The 16,857-nt window shown below is 42.0% G+C and overlaps 2 protein-coding genes across 4 annotated transcripts; one reads left to right on the plus strand and one right to left on the minus strand.

Annotated features, from left to right (window-relative positions):
• The first annotated feature begins 1,802 nt into the window (after positions 1 to 1,802).
• slc7a14b (solute carrier family 7 member 14b) lies at positions 1,803 to 12,307 on the plus strand. 2 transcript variants are annotated; one of them, XM_028966960.1, is made up of 8 exons: positions 1,803 to 1,916; positions 4,317 to 4,795; positions 6,731 to 6,967; positions 7,191 to 7,408; positions 7,596 to 7,742; positions 9,055 to 9,263; positions 10,202 to 11,076; positions 11,172 to 12,307. In XM_028966960.1, the coding sequence occupies exons 2-8, from the start codon at positions 4,498 to 4,500 to the stop codon at positions 11,507 to 11,509; spliced, it is 2,322 nt and encodes a 773-aa protein (XP_028822793.1). In that variant the 5' UTR covers positions 1,803 to 1,916; positions 4,317 to 4,497; the 3' UTR covers positions 11,510 to 12,307. The 2 variants fall into 2 exon arrangements, with proteins under 2 accessions (XP_028822793.1, XP_028822794.1); XM_028966961.1 differs by having other exon boundaries at positions 1,826 to 1,974.
• Positions 12,308 to 14,163: 1,856 nt separating this feature from the next.
• LOC114784441 (claudin-11-like) lies at positions 14,164 to 16,726 on the minus strand. 2 transcript variants are annotated; one of them, XM_028969850.1, is made up of 4 exons: positions 16,338 to 16,726; positions 16,069 to 16,235; positions 15,598 to 15,762; positions 14,164 to 14,852 (listed from the first exon to the last, which is right to left on the minus strand). In XM_028969850.1, the coding sequence occupies exons 2-4, from the start codon at positions 16,163 to 16,165 to the stop codon at positions 14,593 to 14,595; spliced, it is 522 nt and encodes a 173-aa protein (XP_028825683.1). In that variant the 5' UTR covers positions 16,166 to 16,235; positions 16,338 to 16,726; the 3' UTR covers positions 14,164 to 14,592. The 2 variants fall into 2 exon arrangements, with proteins under 2 accessions (XP_028825683.1, XP_028825681.1); XM_028969848.1 differs by having other exon boundaries at positions 16,069 to 16,726.
• Positions 16,727 to 16,857: the final 131 nt, after the last annotated feature.

Here is a 16,857-nt window from a genome sequence, read left to right on the forward strand (position 1 = left end):
CTGAAATCTGACCAAATCCACCACTGCATAAACAGTACAAAAGTATCATTCTATCCTCGGGTGTATCTTGGCATTCTGGTGAAGAGATTAGTTATTTAATGAAAATCTCTCAATCGCTGTAATACTGGAATCCCTTTCGTAGTGTTTTTTTTTTGGTCTGCGCTGAATTTATACTGATATATATGGTTAACGCAGGTAAAGAACAGTGTATTGGTTCCTGTACCTGGCAAATTTTTCATAAATGTTAATGTTAAATTTGTGTCCTGTTGTTCCTGTTAGTGGCATTAGTTCATTATTTGCTTAATTAGGCATTGTTGAGTGAAATTAATATTGTGAATTTTTATATTATAGCAGTAATTAATGACTTTTGGATAATGCTTGGATTTTCAATGAATCGCCAAAATCCTTGGAGAAATGTGTGTTGTCTCTAATGAATGATGAATTTGTGAGTTTAGTCCTCCTTTGAGACTGACCCCAGCTCTTTGCAATAGACACAATGGGCCGTACGCTCAGATGCACGATCTCCATAGCAACCTTTGGTGTCCCTGAACGTAACCTGAGATCCACTTGAATTTCAAGAGCTGTAAGCGTGCATGAGGAAGGGTTATTAAAAATAAATTGGTTGCCATATCCGGCATGACATTTGCCAGACAATTCCTTGGCTTGGCTTGAATCTTTGGTCTCAGGAGACGGCTTAAACAAGCTCCTTTGGCGATGTGCTCATTTAAAAAAAAAATTGTCAATCTGCTTCATGAAATCAAAAATGAATAAATGTTTTTTTTTTCTCAACATCCAGCTTAACCCCGAACACAGTGGAATTATGAATGAGAAGACACACACGCACAGAGGCAGAGAACACCCATAACAATGTAAAAAGTCTATGAAGTCACCAGTCTATCACCAGCACGTCCCTAGATAAGAGTGTCTTCAAAACAGAGTTGTGTAACATTATGACCACCTTCCTTATACTGAGTAGCTCTTCGTATTGCGTGGACTCCATTAGACCTCTGAAGGTATGTTGTGGTATCTGGCACCAAGTCGTCAGCAGATCCTATAAGTTGCCAAGTGGATCAGACTTGTTTTTCCTGCACGTCCCACATATACTTGATTGGACCGAGACCTGGGCCGAGAACCCTTCTTGAACCGTCTTTTTTATTTTTATTATGACAGGACGCATAATCCTACCCGTCATAATTTTGGTCATCACGCAAAATCATTCAGTTTCCACATTTCATCTGCTTCCAACACAGTCAGCTTCAAGGACAAAATGTTCACATGCTGCCTAATCCACCGCCCGGTGCCATTTTAGCCCGATAATCAGTGTTATCCATTGTGTCCATTGACGGCTGGATCGACAGTAGAAGACAAGTCAACAGACACGGTGTGATCCTCTGGACAAAAATTGGGCCCAACATATTAATTTGCCAAGATGGTTGCAGACTATGTAGACAGGATAATTCGCCCTGCCAGGAATGGCCACAGCAGCTTCACACGGATTTGAAAAAATCCGTAAAAGATTTGCTGACTGGCTTCCTGATCTCATTTCCTGAGACACTTTGATTAAATGTTAGTATTTCAACCATCCTTAGACCAGCCTGGTTTTGATGTCATTAGATGCACATACACAACATAAAGCACATGGTTTTAATATTGTGTGTGCTTAGTGTATTTGTGTACATGTATCCTACTGTACCTCCTCAGCGTCAAGCGTAGGCCCCGCCCCCGTCAGAAACATGCGGTGACGTCAGCGGCTGCTGCATAATTCATCTCGCCCCGGGTCACGTGGGAGGCGTGATGAATAATTCATGAGCCGCCGGCGACCAGTCGCGCCGCCTGCCCGGTCGTGGGGATCGCAGGGGACGGGGACGGATCCGTGACCGTGATGTCGCACCGACCCTCGGGGAGCAGCTGCCCGGGTAAGAGCGTCTGATGCTCCGGGAAAGAAGCCGTCCCCCCCACAGGACGATTTCGAAAGTAAATTCTATTTTCCCTTCAACCCTGAATCTTGCAAAAAATGTCAACATAAATATTTCTTTTACTTTGCCAGAATACTTGGTTTTCTTTATATTCTGCATTATGTCAAATGATGGTTTGTTCCTTATGGAAAATCTATTCGAGAAGCTGTAAACTCCTCGGGTAATGAAAACCGGTTCACTTTAGTCATAAATATTTAAGAGCGTAAATATTTCATCATGGTGAAATTAAAACAGCCGATTTTATCAAATGACAAAAATATTTAGACACAATTTATGTCAGTGACCAGTAGTAATTGCACTCAAGGCTATTTCTTGATTACAACAGGTTATTCAGAATCAGAATTAGAATTATTGAATACACACAAAATGTGTATTCAATAAATGAATGAGGAATTTTGGAATTTTCATTTGTTTGTCTTAATGTCGTGTAAATTAAATGAAAAGCATGTGATTTAATGTGGTTGTTCCACTGGTCAGGTAATAAGATCATCTCGCTCATAGTATCTGAAAATTTAATCTGGGAATAGTTAATTGCTGGTTTTAGTGGCTTATACATGACTGAAAGTTCACGAAATATTTCTTTTCCCATTGTTGTTCACTTTTGCTTGAATCCCGTCAAACATCCATTCAGTAGCCTGCCATCTGCACACAAGTGAGCTTTTGGTTTTGATGAAGATGAAGACCAGTCAATCAACACCTGTCTTTTGATCTCTGCTTTTTTTTTATTGAACCGTTGGTTCACTTTTTTTGTGTGACTGAGCCGTCATGGTGACTCTTCACCTGCAGCAGGTTGGAACGTTGCTCAGCATTTAGAGCAGAGTCTGGCTGAAGCCCTCCCGCTGACGTGGGACGCCACATGACCTGGTTCGTATCTGTGTAGGTCCCTCCAGGATGCTTTGTCATCTCCCCCATGCAGGAGAGAGCCCAGGGGATGCCATTCTGGGTTCTTACAGAGTTTCTTTCCTCACTGTTGGTGCTCTGATGATATCATTCTAAACACATTTCCATTTTACAGCATTTACCAGATGCCCGTATCCAGAATGCCATACCCACTAGGCTACTACCAGCCTAGACACACACAGACATATAAACCGAAACCAAGCTGTACTCTTAGAGAATGTCACGGTTTTCGCTGCTGTTAACCTGACCCAGAGTTCAGGTTTTGCTTATTCTGGCCGTGACTGTGTTGTTAGTCCTGACGTCTAAACTTGCAATTGTAAAGCATTTGTGCATAATTTCATCGGACTTACTTTCACTGGGGATTTTACCTGGGAATAAACCAGGACATATTCTCATGGATGGAAGTTGGTTCATGGATTAAAGCCTGTTGCACTCCTACGTGGACTCAGGTGCATTTTCCGTAAGAAGGAAATGGCTTCTTGAGGTACTGGCCCTTGAGTGAAGTGGTCAATTCAAACCCACTCTACCCCACTTCCCCACAGGTGTGGGTGGAGGAATGGGAAAAATTCTAATGGACCATGACATCAGAGAGTAAACCCTGCAGCGTGGTACCAGCCTGCCCCCCGTCAGGTCTGGTGAACAATGACAGGTCAGAGGAAGCCGTAATTACGGGCGACAAGCAGCAGCGGCTCCTGGCAACCCCTAGCACTGATCTGGAATCAGTCGTTATCTGTAATTGGACCTTGTCACAGAGGGAGAAATAAATATATATATTTTACAGGGAAAAGAAGAGGAGATGTTTGAGGCTTTGGTGATATATTTTAGAGTAATGAAATGATAAGAAAATGGATAAAAAGTAGTTGTGCCTGATTTAGGCATAACTGAAAGGAATCATGGACATAATATTGATTTTTTTTGTTGTTCATGCAGTTTATATACCCAGAGATTACTATTTATTTTTATCTTTTAGACCTTTTTTGTTCAAAATACAGCGTGCAGCTGGTGGGCCATCTGCTGCTTTGAAGACCTAATGAGACATCCTAGCAACACGTCACAATGAAATTTTCCTTTGTTGTCCATTTTTAGTTAAATACAACATCTTTGTGGTGTGTGAACATGGCTTCACATCAGTGCATTAATACATGAGTGGAATTCATTGATCTGACAATCCCATATTAGAATTGAACCACCATTAGAACACTAATTTAAGGGGTATCAGACTCTGAACTTATATCTTGTAACTGTTAGTAACTTTTTATTTAGTAATAATCTTTATTCTTTTGGTTCCATTTAGTTTTAATTGATTAATCATTTTATTTCTAATAATTTATGTAACTCTACCCAGGTCTTACGCTCATTTAAGTGCTATGGAATTCAGATGTAGAAAAACGTGTCAGAATTTAAAGGTAACCTGTTCCTTCTTCCTCTTTTTGTCCACAGCATGTGAGCGCCAGTTTTACCTCTAGAGCCGTGCAGACTGAAGTGACAATGGATCCTTTCTGAGTCAGAGAGGGCGAGAGCAGGGCCCAGAGGAAGAGAAAAACATTAAGAAAGAAAGTGAAGAAGTGCGGGGAGAACCTGAAAACCTCCAAGCAAGTGCAGCAAGACAGAGAGACCGAAGATGAGTTCTCTGCTTGCAAAGCTGGATCCGCGGCAGATCGAGTGGGAGGCCTCGTGGTACGGCCTGCACTCCCGGGTTCTCCGGACCAAACCCGTGGAGTCCATGCTGGAAGGCTCCACAGACCTGCACGGCACCAAGCTGGCCCAGGTGCTGACGACCGTGGACCTGGTGTCGCTTGGTGTGGGCAGCTGTGTTGGAACGGGCATGTATGTGGTGGCGGGCCTTGTTGCTAAGGAGATGGCCGGACCTGGCGTTATCCTGTCTTTCATCATCGCTGCTGTGGCTTCAATTTTGTCAGGTCTGACGATGCAGATGTGTGTCACTCTGATCTCTATTCTAGATGTAGTTATGCTCAGAAAGGTGTTTGATGCCGTGCATTCCTGAATATGACATTTGAAATCAGTTTCAGATGCGAAGGGGTTTTTATTCATTTTTAAATTCTTCCATTGTGGATAAATAGGAGTGAGGCTTTATGAAACAAAACAAGGATATTATGCATTTTCTCAGTTTATCCGATTTAGCTTTGGGTAATCCTGGAAGTCATATTGGTTTGGTTTTTGTGTTGATCTTGATACATTGCCCGCCATAATGAACCCCTGGTTAAGAAAGCCTTAAAATAAATTTGATTGTTATTACAGAAGCATACTCACACACTGAAAATTGTAGAAAAATATAACCTTCATCTCTAACCTGTGACTTTTAAGGGAAGAAAAAAATTTCACACAATCACCTGTTCCTAACAATTCCTCAGATATAAAAGTAATTGAAGTATTTCTACTGTAATTTCTACAGTAGTTTACAAAGTTAAACATTTGAGTATCTGTGAACATTTAATTAGTATTTGATCACTTCCTGTTTCCCTGGGGTACAAATATGACATGACACAGAGGCTATTTCTCTTATCCAGTCTTCAATATGGGAAAGACAAAGTACAGCCGATGTGTGTCAACCTTCACAAATCAGTCAACGGCTGCACGAAAATAGCCTGCAGCTTCCCATGTCTACTGTCAGAAGAATTATTAAGAAGTTTAAAAGAACTGGAATGGTGGACGAGGAAGCAAGTTTATTTTGCCTCCACGCACAGTGAAGAGGATGGTAAAAAAGTTCTCCAATGCTCACTGTTACAGAATTGCCACAAATGGTAGCATATTGGGGTCACAAAGTCTCCAAAACAACCATCAGGCGCCACCTACATGCCAACAAGCGGTTAGGGAGACATGCAAGGAAAAAAACATTTCTCACTCACAGTCACTAAGCATCACTGGGGCTTCAACTGAGACCATGTGCTTTGGTCAGATGAGACCAAGATAGAGCTTTTTTGCAACAAACAGTGTAAGTGGGTCTGGCAGAACACAAAAGATGAGTATGAAGAAAAGCACCTCATGCCTACTGTGAAGTATGGGGGAGGATCGGTGATGCTGAGGGCCTGTTTTTCTTCCAGAAGCCCAGCAAACCTTGTTAGGGTGCATGGCATCCTGAGTGCTTTGAAATTCCAGGAAATTTTAAAGCAAAATCTGGTGGCCTCTGACTGAAAGCTGAAGATGGGTCATCAGTGGGTCTTTCAGCAAGATAATTACCATCTCCAGACAAGCTCCAGATAAGCTCCTCACATGACCATCTCGGTCCCCAGACCTCAACCCCATTGAATGCCTGTGGTGTGAGATGAAGAGGAGAGTGCAGAGGAGAGGACACAAATTGTGAAAAGAGGAATGGTCGAAGATCCCTCTTTTTGTATACTCCCACCTTGTGAAACATTATAGGAGAAGATAAGGTGCTGTTTTGCTTGTGAAATAATAATTTCTTAATGTGGGATTTTTTCCCCACACTGACTAACTACGCTTGGGGCAGTGGTGGCCTAGTGGTTAAGGAAGCGGCCCCGTAATCAGAAGGTTGCTGGTTCGAATCCCGATCTGCCAAGGTATCACTTAGGTGCCACTGAGCACAGCACCGTCCCCACACACTGCTCCCCGGGCGCCTGTCATGGCTGCCCACTGCTCACTCAAGGTGATGGGTTAAATGCAGAGGACAAATTTCACTGTGTGCACTGTGCTGTGCTGCTGTGTATCACGTGTGACAATCACTTCACTTTCACTTTAAAGGTTGGATTTTCCTCTTTTTTTCATTGTGGTCCTATATTATTTAGAACAAAACTGAATTTATTAGAAGCTAAAAAAACACATCTTAACAAGGGGTGCCAATAATTATGGCTTTTCCTTTGCTTTCCATAATACAGGTGTCTGCTATGCAGAATTTGGTGTCCGTGTGCCCAAGACAACAGGCTCTGCGTACACCTACAGCTACGTGACAGTTGGGGAGTTTGTGGCCTTCTTCATTGGTTGGAATCTTGTCCTGGAATATCTGATTGGCACAGCAGCCGGGGCAAGTGCACTCAGTAGTATGTTCGACTCCCTGGCCAACCACTCCATCAGCCGCTTCATGATTACCCATCTTGGCACTCTTAATGGTCTAGGTGAGAGTTTAAAAATATTCTAGCATGAGATAACAGCAGGCTTAATATGTATATTAATGAGCTACTGTCAATTGTGAGACATTTTTTAACCTTAAAGTCCAAATATAAATATTATATTTATGTTTATATTGCTGTATTTATCTTGTTATATTTTATGCTGGTGTACAAGAAATGGTGTACATGAACAGATTACACCTCTTCATGGTTCTTCACATTTATCCAGGAAAGGGAGAAGAATCTTATCCGGACCTCTTGGCTCTTCTCATTGCCATTTTGGTCACCATAATTGTGGCTGTGGGTGTGAGGAACTCTGTGACCTTCAACAACGTGCTTAATGTCATCAACCTGGTGGTGTGGGTCTTCATTGTGATTGCTGGCCTCTTCTTCCTCAGCGGTGCCAACTGGGACGGAGGGAGGTTCCTACCTTATGGTTGGTCTGGGGTATGACAGGCAGTCCCTCATATTTTCTAAAGATCGTTTTGGTGATTTAAGAGCCAAGATTGAAATGTCACCGTAATAACTCAATCTGCACTTTTCTGAAGGCTCAGGTGGTGAAGACTTCAGTGATTTGCTATAAATAGCCATGTCGCTGTCTGGTGAATCAATGCTGACTCTCTGATCTCTGTAGGTCATGCAGGGAGCCGCAACATGTTTCTATGCCTTCATTGGGTTTGACATCATTGCAACAACAGGAGAGGAAGCAAAAAGTCCCAACACATCAATCCCGTATGCAATCAGTGCGTCACTCATCACCTGCCTCACTGCATACGTCTCTGTGAGTATCCACTCTTACCAAATGCTGCATCACTGCAACCCACCACAAACTCCTTCATCAAATAAAAGACGCTCATTTTATCCAGTTTTTATGGAATGTTTATTTCTGCTTTTAAAATTTGAGCTTGGCCTAAGGTTTCATTAGCATATAGAATATGTGAATGTATATAAACAAATATATAAAGGCTTGTACACATATTTTCAGTATTAAGTATTCCGTTTTTTTTGCATATGACTGCACATATACATTAATGCTTTGTCGATGACCCCTTTGACAGCTTAATTCTAAAAAGGGCTGTGCTATATGGCATAAAATTCACATTTCGATATAAATGTAACCATAAATGGTAGACGGTGTATATTTCAGGATGTAATTTGATAAGTAAATTTAAATGTTACTGTTTTTGAAAGGGTATTATGTATCCATTGTCAAAGGTACTGCAGCAGGAGGTTGTATAATAAACTTTAAACATATAGCATAACCATGTACCAGATAAAACAATATCTGGGCAAATCTACTGAAAGTGGACTTTCTGTCACAGCCATAAGGCTAGTGAAATAAAATGTAAGTGATTATATAAAATTTTAGGATTATCTGTATTCAGCTGTAGAGTATGTAAAGGTTTATGTAGTTTGAGTTTATGTTTTGTCAGAAAATATTTAAAAAACACTGTGCTTGTTCATATTTTATCATGCAGTATCTCCAGGATTCCAAGATTTTATTTAGTGAGTTTTAAACTCATAATGACTTTTTTTGGACAGGGCACCAAACGGGCTAAGACTACCCCTGTTCATTTCCAATGCATGCTGTCAGTACCTGATCGGTTCCACTTGGCCAGTTCCACGCATGTGTGTGCCTGCATAACCTGAAAGCCACCATATTATGCCCTAAACGTAACCCTAGTCCTAAACCTAAACCTAACCCTAACTGTTGCGCATGTGCTGAGCCAATCGGGCAAGTGGTACAGGGACCGGTGGATTACTGACAGATTGAAGATTCTTCTCATTAGGGTTTTCTACAAAGTATTAATGTGCAAATAAATTAATACAGTCTCTGAATATGTTCCTTAAAAACAATAAATCAAGCACTACATGACCTTTGTAGCCTTTGTGGCATATTTTGCTTCAATTTTGCTTTGCATTTTAAAATGTCATTCACACTAGATGTTTCAGAAATATAACCTCCTAAAGGAATTTTTATTTTGTCACTTTTTAGGGGGCCAACCCAATCCACACTTGCAGTGTAAATGAATAAGCCATTCGCTGTTGTATGATGAAACAGTTGCTCATTTTTGTGTAATGAACCCTTTTAGGTTAGTGTTATTCTGACCCTGATGGTGCCTTACAATCTCATTGATGGCGATGCGCCCCTAATGGAGATGTTTGCAGTCCATGGCTTTCTGGCAGGAAAGTACATTGTTGCTGTTGGAGCCATTGCTGGGCTAACAGTGAGCCTTCTGGGCTCTCTGTTCCCAATGCCCAGAGTCATCTATGCCATGGCTGGGGATGGTCTACTCTTCAGGTGAGTTAAAATGCTGTATATCAACAATGTTTTCACAGTTTCTAGATGCCATTGAAGTGTGTGGTGTATTGGATGTGGTGCAGTGGATAGGTACTGGGACCTTCATCTCTTTTGGGGACAGAACAAAAGAGACCCGTCAAAACATCTTTAGTGCTTGTGCCACAGATTCTCCAGTGTCTCTGTTCCTGTGCTGGGAAGATGAACACCGTCCTCCCCAAGATATTTGTGTTTTCATGAATGTGGAGTGTCCAAGATGTCAAAGGTGGTTTGAGCTCTGGTGACTGAAGGCTCATACCATATTTACATTTACATTTGCATCATACTCAGAAGTCTTTTTATAATGCTAATGTAATCCAGTACCGAAATGTTAATCAAAGAATACACATCATTGCTCACAATAGCTTTCAGTTAGATAAAATTGCCCATTTTATGAGGACATCTCAGAAAATTACTACAAATACAACAGCTTTGTAATAAATCTGAATCCACTTTACTGGAACAATATTGTTTGCATCTTTCACTGAGCTAAACTTAAAATAATACAAACTGTTTGGGAAATATTAATCTCTGTCTCATTCTCATCCTTACATTTACATTTATGGAATTGATCAGACTCTCTTATCTAGAGCAGCTTACAATTAGTAGTTATAGGGACAGTCTTGTTCAGGAACAGACTGTGACTTTAGTCTTCTGGTTCATAGGCGGGCACGCAAGGTACTTTCTAGTTATTATAATATTCTTACCATTTTGGATATTGCAGTTCTTTACACCACTCATTTCTGAGGAAACCACTGCCCAACACTGCTATCAGCCACCAGTTTTGTGAGATTAGGCGTGCCAAGTTGTCAACAAAGTGGCCAAATGGAAACTACAAGAGATTGCCTCTCAATGCGAGCATGAATAATTCTATAAATTTTGTTGTCTGCCAATTTTTTCAGGTTCCTGGCTCATCTCAGCCCATTTACAGAGACCCCAGTTGTGGCCTGCGCCGTGTCTGGCTTTCTGGCTGGACTGCTCTCCCTGCTTGTCAGTTTGAGGGACCTGATAGAAATGATGTCCATCGGCACTCTACTGGCGTACACCCTGGTCTCTATATGCATTCTGCTGCTGCGCTATCAGCCTGAGAGGGATGCACATGGCTTTGTAGACTTCCACGCAGATGAGGACGAAGGGGCCAAGAAGATGAAAGAGGGGGTCCTGGCGGATTGTGAGAGGGAGGTGTATTCTGGTGAGGGCAACGAGTACAATGACACCAACAACACCTGTGGGGCCAAGAACCTGCCCTCACAAGGAGATGATGAGATGCTTATTGATGGGTCTGACGCTACTGGTTACCAGTCTGACAGCTCGGGCTATGGTGTTGGGGAGAAAGGCTTGGGGTTCGATGGTTCAGAGAACGCAACCACCAGGTTTCTAAAGCGAGTGCTGGGCCCACATTACAATACCCTACAGACCCGTTTGGGCCTCCCTACCTCAGCCGACCAGCCCACACCTGCCACAGGACGGACCGTAACCACTTGTGTCCTCCTTCTCTTTGTTCTGACATTTGTGCTATGGTCCATGGTCATCTACGGCTTTGATCGGCTCTCAAGCGGCAGCTATTGGGCACTGGTGCCATTGATGATCATGATAGTCACCAAAATGGCTACCCTGGTCATTATCATCCTTCGGCAACCCGAGAGCTCCAGAAAGCTACCCTACATGGCACCATGTGTGCCCTTTGTACCCTTGGCAGCCATGATGGTCAACATCTATCTAATGCTAAAGCTATCCAGGATCACATGGGTTCGATTTGCTGTGTGGTGCACTCTTGGTAAGTCTGTGTGTTTGTTGAAGAAAAAAAAGCACATTTTATCATGTAAAAAATAAGGATTGGCAAAATCAAACATCCCACAAATGCTCTCCTAGGTCTGCTGATCTACTTTGGTTATGGGATGTGGAACAGTTCTCTAGAACTCTTCGCCAGAGAAGAGGAGGCACATGCTAGCACATACCAGCGCTACGATGCTGGTGTGGATGACAGCTTCACTGTTGACGACGACCCCGTTCCTCAAGGAAATGATGAGGATGGCCAGTATCAAGGCTGGGGGGGCGAAGAGCGAGGCTATCAGTACCAGAACCAGAACCAGTATCAGCAACAGACTGGAAGTGATGGCCACAGGACCGCCAGTAAACCCAAGAGCCGTGGAAGAACCAGGAAGGGCTTTGAGGAACTTGTTGATGACGAAGACTATTCCCCTGAGTGAGAGATGAGGAGCAAGCTTTTTTTTTGTTTTGAGTGCTGTTATTGTGATTATTTCATTTTTATTTCATTTTATTTGTTGACACCCAAGGTAAATAGTGAATATTTATTAGTGTCTTTTCTCGTATATATTCATGTGATCGGCAATCTTCATTTTTGTGTTGTTTAGTTTGATGACCGAGTTAAGAGATGGGACCATGCGCTCGGTGTTGCCAGATTGGGTGGAATTGTGTTTGTTTGGAATTGGTATTGAGGAAATTCATTTGCAGTCACAGCATTGAAATTCCTTTTGGCCAAATTTTTGGGCATTTGGACTGAAAGGATCAGGTATCTGGCAACACTGCCAATGCTAATTGGATGAGAATGGGAAGTTAATGTGATGGTAGGGTGTGTGAGAATTATCGCTGGGCTCATCACAATTCAAACTGTTCATGAAAACCTCATTAAACAGAAATAACACATCAACAGAAGTGGTTGTTTTTCTAAATGTCTTTATCTAAGGTTTATGACCTTATTTTGACCTTACACTTACAAACAGGGCCAATAGAATTTGATAAAACTAAATGAAATAGATTAAAATTTGATTAAATTAACATAATTAGACAAAAATTCATAACACTGAGCATTTGTTTGTGCCTTTGTTTTATCTGCTGTCTTAATTTCATATGCGCAGGGATGTCTAGGAGTGATCATAGCACTGACATCACTCTTTGTAAATCCTGGTCCTTTTTTTTGTAGTATTTTAGTGAATGATGTTAAATGCTACTTTCAACAGGCTTCACCCCCCTATTCCATGGGACCCTTGAGCACAGAAGGCCTGAGAAACATGCAGGAAGTAAAAGAGAGAAATCAGACACTTTTATTTTCGCTCTCAGTACTGCAAACAGCATTAAAACTAATTAAAATTGTATTTTGTCTTGGAGACAAAAAATATTTTCACGATGCCTTTATGGTCTGTTCATTGTAACGTGACTACAACTGGCTCCAGCTGCAAGCATTTTTTTTTTTAAATATTTTTAATATTTGGTTGCTGAGCTGTTTTTCTGTGGCTAATGTTTCAACTGTAAAACAACATCCACTGTACACTGTATTTTCATTCTCTGTTAATGAGTATGTGCACTGTTTAATAATATATGATATAATATATGATTAATCTCAGAGTATAATCTCAAAAAAACAAAAATTTATTATGTAAATGTAATAAAGGAATCAAGTTAATGATCGTTCATGAAATGAAAACTTGATGAGTCCACATTTTAAGGAATTGGGATTTAAAAAATTACATTTACATAGAATTAGGGGAAGAATTGTTGGTCAATATAGTATTTCTCATCTGATTTTTGCTAGAAGTTGCTATATACACTGCTCAAAAAATAAAGGGAACACTCACACTTCTGTAAAATCAAACTGTCCACTTACGAAGCAACATTGATTGACAATCAGCAGCAGGACCACTAACTCCGCCTTTGTGCAAGGAGGAACAGGAGGAGCACTGCCAGAGTTCTGCAAAATGACCTCCAGCGGGCCACAAATGTGCATGTATCTGCTCAAACGGTCAGAAACAGACTCTGTGAGGGTGGAATGAGGGCCCGACTTCCACAGGTGGGGGTTGTGAGACACCATATGCTGGTGCGATTGGCCCTGGGTTCCTCCTAATGCAAGACGATGCTAGACCTCATGTGGCTGCAGTGTGTCAGCAGTTCCTGCAAGATGAAGGCATTCATGCTATGGACTGGCTATGTTCCCCAGACCTGAATCTGGGACATCATGTCTCGCTCAATTCACCAATATCACATTGCACCACAGATTATGCAGGAGTTGGTGGATGCTTTAGTTCATGTTTGGGAAGAGATCTCTCAGGAGACTATCCGCCACCTCATCAGGAGCATGTCCAGGCTTTGTTGGAAGGTCATACAGGCACGCGGAGGACACACACAATACTAAGCCTCATTTTGACTTGTTTTAAGGACATTATATCAAAGTTGGATGTGCCTGTAGTGTGTTTTTCTACTTTAATTTTGAGTGTGATTCCAAATCTAGACCTCCATTGGTTGATAAATTTGATTTCCATCGATGATTTTTTTTCTGTTTTTGTTGACAGCACATTGAACTATGTTAAGAACAAAGTATTTATTAAGACTATTTCAGTCATTCAGATCTAGGATGTCTTATATTGTGTTTCCTTTATTTTTTTGAGCAGTGTTTTTTCCAGCCCCACCCTCAAATGAGAATGAATGTTAGTCCTAACACAATTCTGGCTCATTACAGGCCTGATGGTGCTTCATATAACACAATTACCCAGGAAACCAAAAAATCTGTCCAGATAATTACGTGCACACTCCATTTCACTGATACGCCTGTAAGGATGAAAATCTAAATGATGTAGAATGTTTTTCTTTTGTCTTTCTCCTCAGCCCACATTTCCTGAAGCGATGAGCGCAGGATGGAGTGCAGCGCTTTCCAGGAAAAAACACGGGGACGGCACCTGGCCCTCTGATTCCAGTCGTTTCCTGTCCATTTGACAGTGGACTGAGTCATCTGGTCTCCATTAGCATTGCCGGGAAAGGCTGCAGATTTTAATCTGCAGGGTCTGAGCGTTCCTGCCCGTCTCAAGGACTTCCTGAACAGCACAACTCTACTTTATTATGTGAGAAAAGGTTCATTAGATGAGAATCATTTATTACACGTCAGACAAGGAGGCCATCAGAAAATTAAAAATCTTTCCTTCGGTGAGCGAGTCATGTGACCCACACAGCACCACAATTTCAAATTTTTGTCCTAACCGAATTCTCTCCAACTATCCGCTAAGAGGCTAACATGAAAGGGTACCAAAACAATTAAACACGAAAGGTTTGAAAGGGAACGGAAAATATAAAATATGATTGATAACTCTTAACCGAGTAAAATCCAGTTACAGTCTCAGCCTGTAGGTTGGGTTATTTAAGAGATGCTTGTTTGTTCCTCGGTACAGACGTGTATGGAGAAAGTCCCCCTGCCCTCCTCTGGTTCTGTGATGGGCGAGGTGGTCTCTGATCCCTTGAGTGCAGCACTAGGTCCGAGGGACTCTGCAGTCCACTGTCCCATTTCTCACACATGGGCACTCTTGGCATGGTTGGCAGCAGACAGAATGGCGTTGGCCGTGCCGCTATGTTTGCTGTAGTAGAAGTGGTTCTTGCCCTGCTGAGAGTGGTGACGTCCACCTGAGCAACAGGTCATCATGGACCCTCCGAGGAGGCACATGACAGAGCCGACCCAGCCCGCGTACAGGGAGAAACCAAAGGTCATCAGGTGGTCTTCATAGTGCACCCCGATCGGGAACCACACCGTGGATACGATCCCACACAGGGCTGTTGGAAATGTGTACAGAGATGTTAATAACAATCCACGACAACCTTCCCAACACAGGCTGTGCATTTCATGCATGTTGGGAAATTGGGAAAAACCATTTCAGTTAGTACCATGTTCTTTATTTGTTGACTTTCAGTAACTACACACTTTCTTCATGATGAAGCCAAATCTCACCAAACAAGGAAACGTTTGAGCACCACTGCTGTAGACTTAACCCTCCTATTTCCTCGATATGGGTCATAAATTGCATGGGGACTAAATGTTGTCACATTATTGTTTTTGGTTTTATTTCAGTCTGTGTTGTGATTAATGTTATAAATACACTAAAGTCATTTAAAGAATAAAAATTAATCGACAGCACAGCTGCATGTTTAACTCAAGGTAAGAGCTGTTCTAGCTTTACAGGATGCAGGAAATCTCTGGATAATTCAGGGCGTGGACGGCCGTGCAGTGAGCTGAGGTCAAGGACAGGCTAGGTCCTCGGTGCTGAAAGCTCAGACAGGAAAGGAGCTCAGAAAGCAGAAGATGCCCTTTTCATCCTGCCATTTCTGGTCATTTTTTTCATCAGTCTTCCAGGCCCGAGAGCTCTACGCAAAAACTAGCTGGACTTTGTGTTACTTTCTTGAAGACATTTCATTGTAACATTTTGCGCACAATGTGTAAAAAGACTGGCCCTACTTCTGCTGCCTCTATGGCCAACCCAAGTCACTGTCGAAGTAAATACCCTGGAAAGATTTTACTTACAAATAAGCAGGTTGAGGACCCCGCCCAGAACAGCCCGCTTCTGTTTGGTGGCCTGAGTCTCCTCTCCCAGCCTCACGCAGGGCAAAGCAGTCATGAGGAGGAGCAGCGATGGGAGGCCGATGATAGAAGCTGTGGTCATCAGTGCCCGGGCGGTCTGGAGGTAAGCTGGGGGTGCAAAAACACACACTCACACGCAAAACCAACCTGACTACAAAAAGGATGAAAGCAACCCACGTTCCAACCCGCATTATTTCTTTGCCCTTCGATTTTTCCCCCAATCATGATGTAAGGTAACAGTGTAAGTCAGCATTCCTAGTTTTGGTGGTAAATAGCATGATGTGTTTTTAGACAGTGTTGCAGAAATATGTATTTAAAACATATTTAGATGTGCATTTTAAATGTAGTTGAGTTTTTTTCTGATTAGTCCACTCTCTTATATAAATATAAATAGTGAAAAAAATGTTTTCTTACCTGGCAAATCCAGAATTTGGTTGAGTGTGACACAGTGATATAGGGAGGTGGATATGAAGCATTCTGCCCACAGGCCTTTAACTCCAAGCTCATCCATCTTCTTGCAGGTGTGCAGGCCATACCTACAGGTCACCACCCAGTCGTTGGTGGCAGTGGCCACCACAATACTGATCCATCCAAAGAAACAGAGCATAAATCCACACAATATCCGGCAGATCAGCGACATGATGCAGCAATGTCACAATCCAAAGATGGAAAATATCTGTGACCTTTTCCAGTTTTACAGATGGCAAGTTTGTAAGAAAGGCATCCACATCCACACTGTCCTTAGAGTTAAGAGTTAAAGGACTGACATACATCAAACGCCACAGAAGGTCACTGCTGTATGGTAGATGTTTTCTTTGAAAGGAGCTTTTATACTCCCCATTGGAAGCCCAGAGAAGCACCTTCAGCCTATCAGGAGAATGGAGAGTCTCTAAAAACATTCAGTCAGACACCCCCCCCAGTCTAGGACCCCCTCAGTGGTGCCCAAAATAACAATCAGATTACTAACCCTTTCTGACCGGTCTCTATGTACACCTATGGAAATTTAGGATTTAATATTTTTTAAAACCTAATATTTTTTAGATTAATTTTAAATTAAGGTGACTTGAAGACCAATACAGAATTTGTGAGCACTAGCGACATCTCGTGGCAGTTGACAAAATTGAATGATCTTATATACCAAACAGGTCTTCCATGCTAAATGATTACTTATTGCTCCCAACCATCTGCCATTTTAAACATGTA

Source organism: Denticeps clupeoides, chromosome 2 (genome assembly GCF_900700375.1).
Source record: "Denticeps clupeoides chromosome 2, fDenClu1.1, whole genome shotgun sequence".
In the NCBI taxonomy this organism is placed as follows: domain Eukaryota; kingdom Metazoa; phylum Chordata; class Actinopteri; order Clupeiformes; family Denticipitidae; genus Denticeps; species Denticeps clupeoides.

Coding starts and splice junctions, on each gene's coding strand:
- slc7a14b (XM_028966960.1), top strand. CDS start 4,498: ATGAGTTCTCTGCTTGCAAAGCTGGATCCGCGGCAGATCGAGTGGGAG. Junction 7,409..7,595: donor TACCTTATGGTTGGTCTGGG/GTATGACAGGCA, acceptor TGATCTCTGTAG/GTCATGCAGGGAGCCGCAAC. Junction 9,264..10,201: donor GGGGATGGTCTACTCTTCAG/GTGAGTTAAAAT, acceptor CAATTTTTTCAG/GTTCCTGGCTCATCTCAGCC.
- LOC114784441 (XM_028969848.1), bottom strand. CDS start 16,294: ATGTCGCTGATCTGCCGGATATTGTGTGGATTTATGCTCTGTTTCTTT. Junction 15,763..16,068: donor CCAAATTCTGGATTTGCCAG/GTAAGAAAACAT, acceptor TTGCACCCCCAG/CTTACCTCCAGACCGCCCGG. Junction 14,853..15,597: donor GGTCCTCAACCTGCTTATTT/GTAAGTAAAATC, acceptor CATTTCCAACAG/CCCTGTGTGGGATCGTATCC.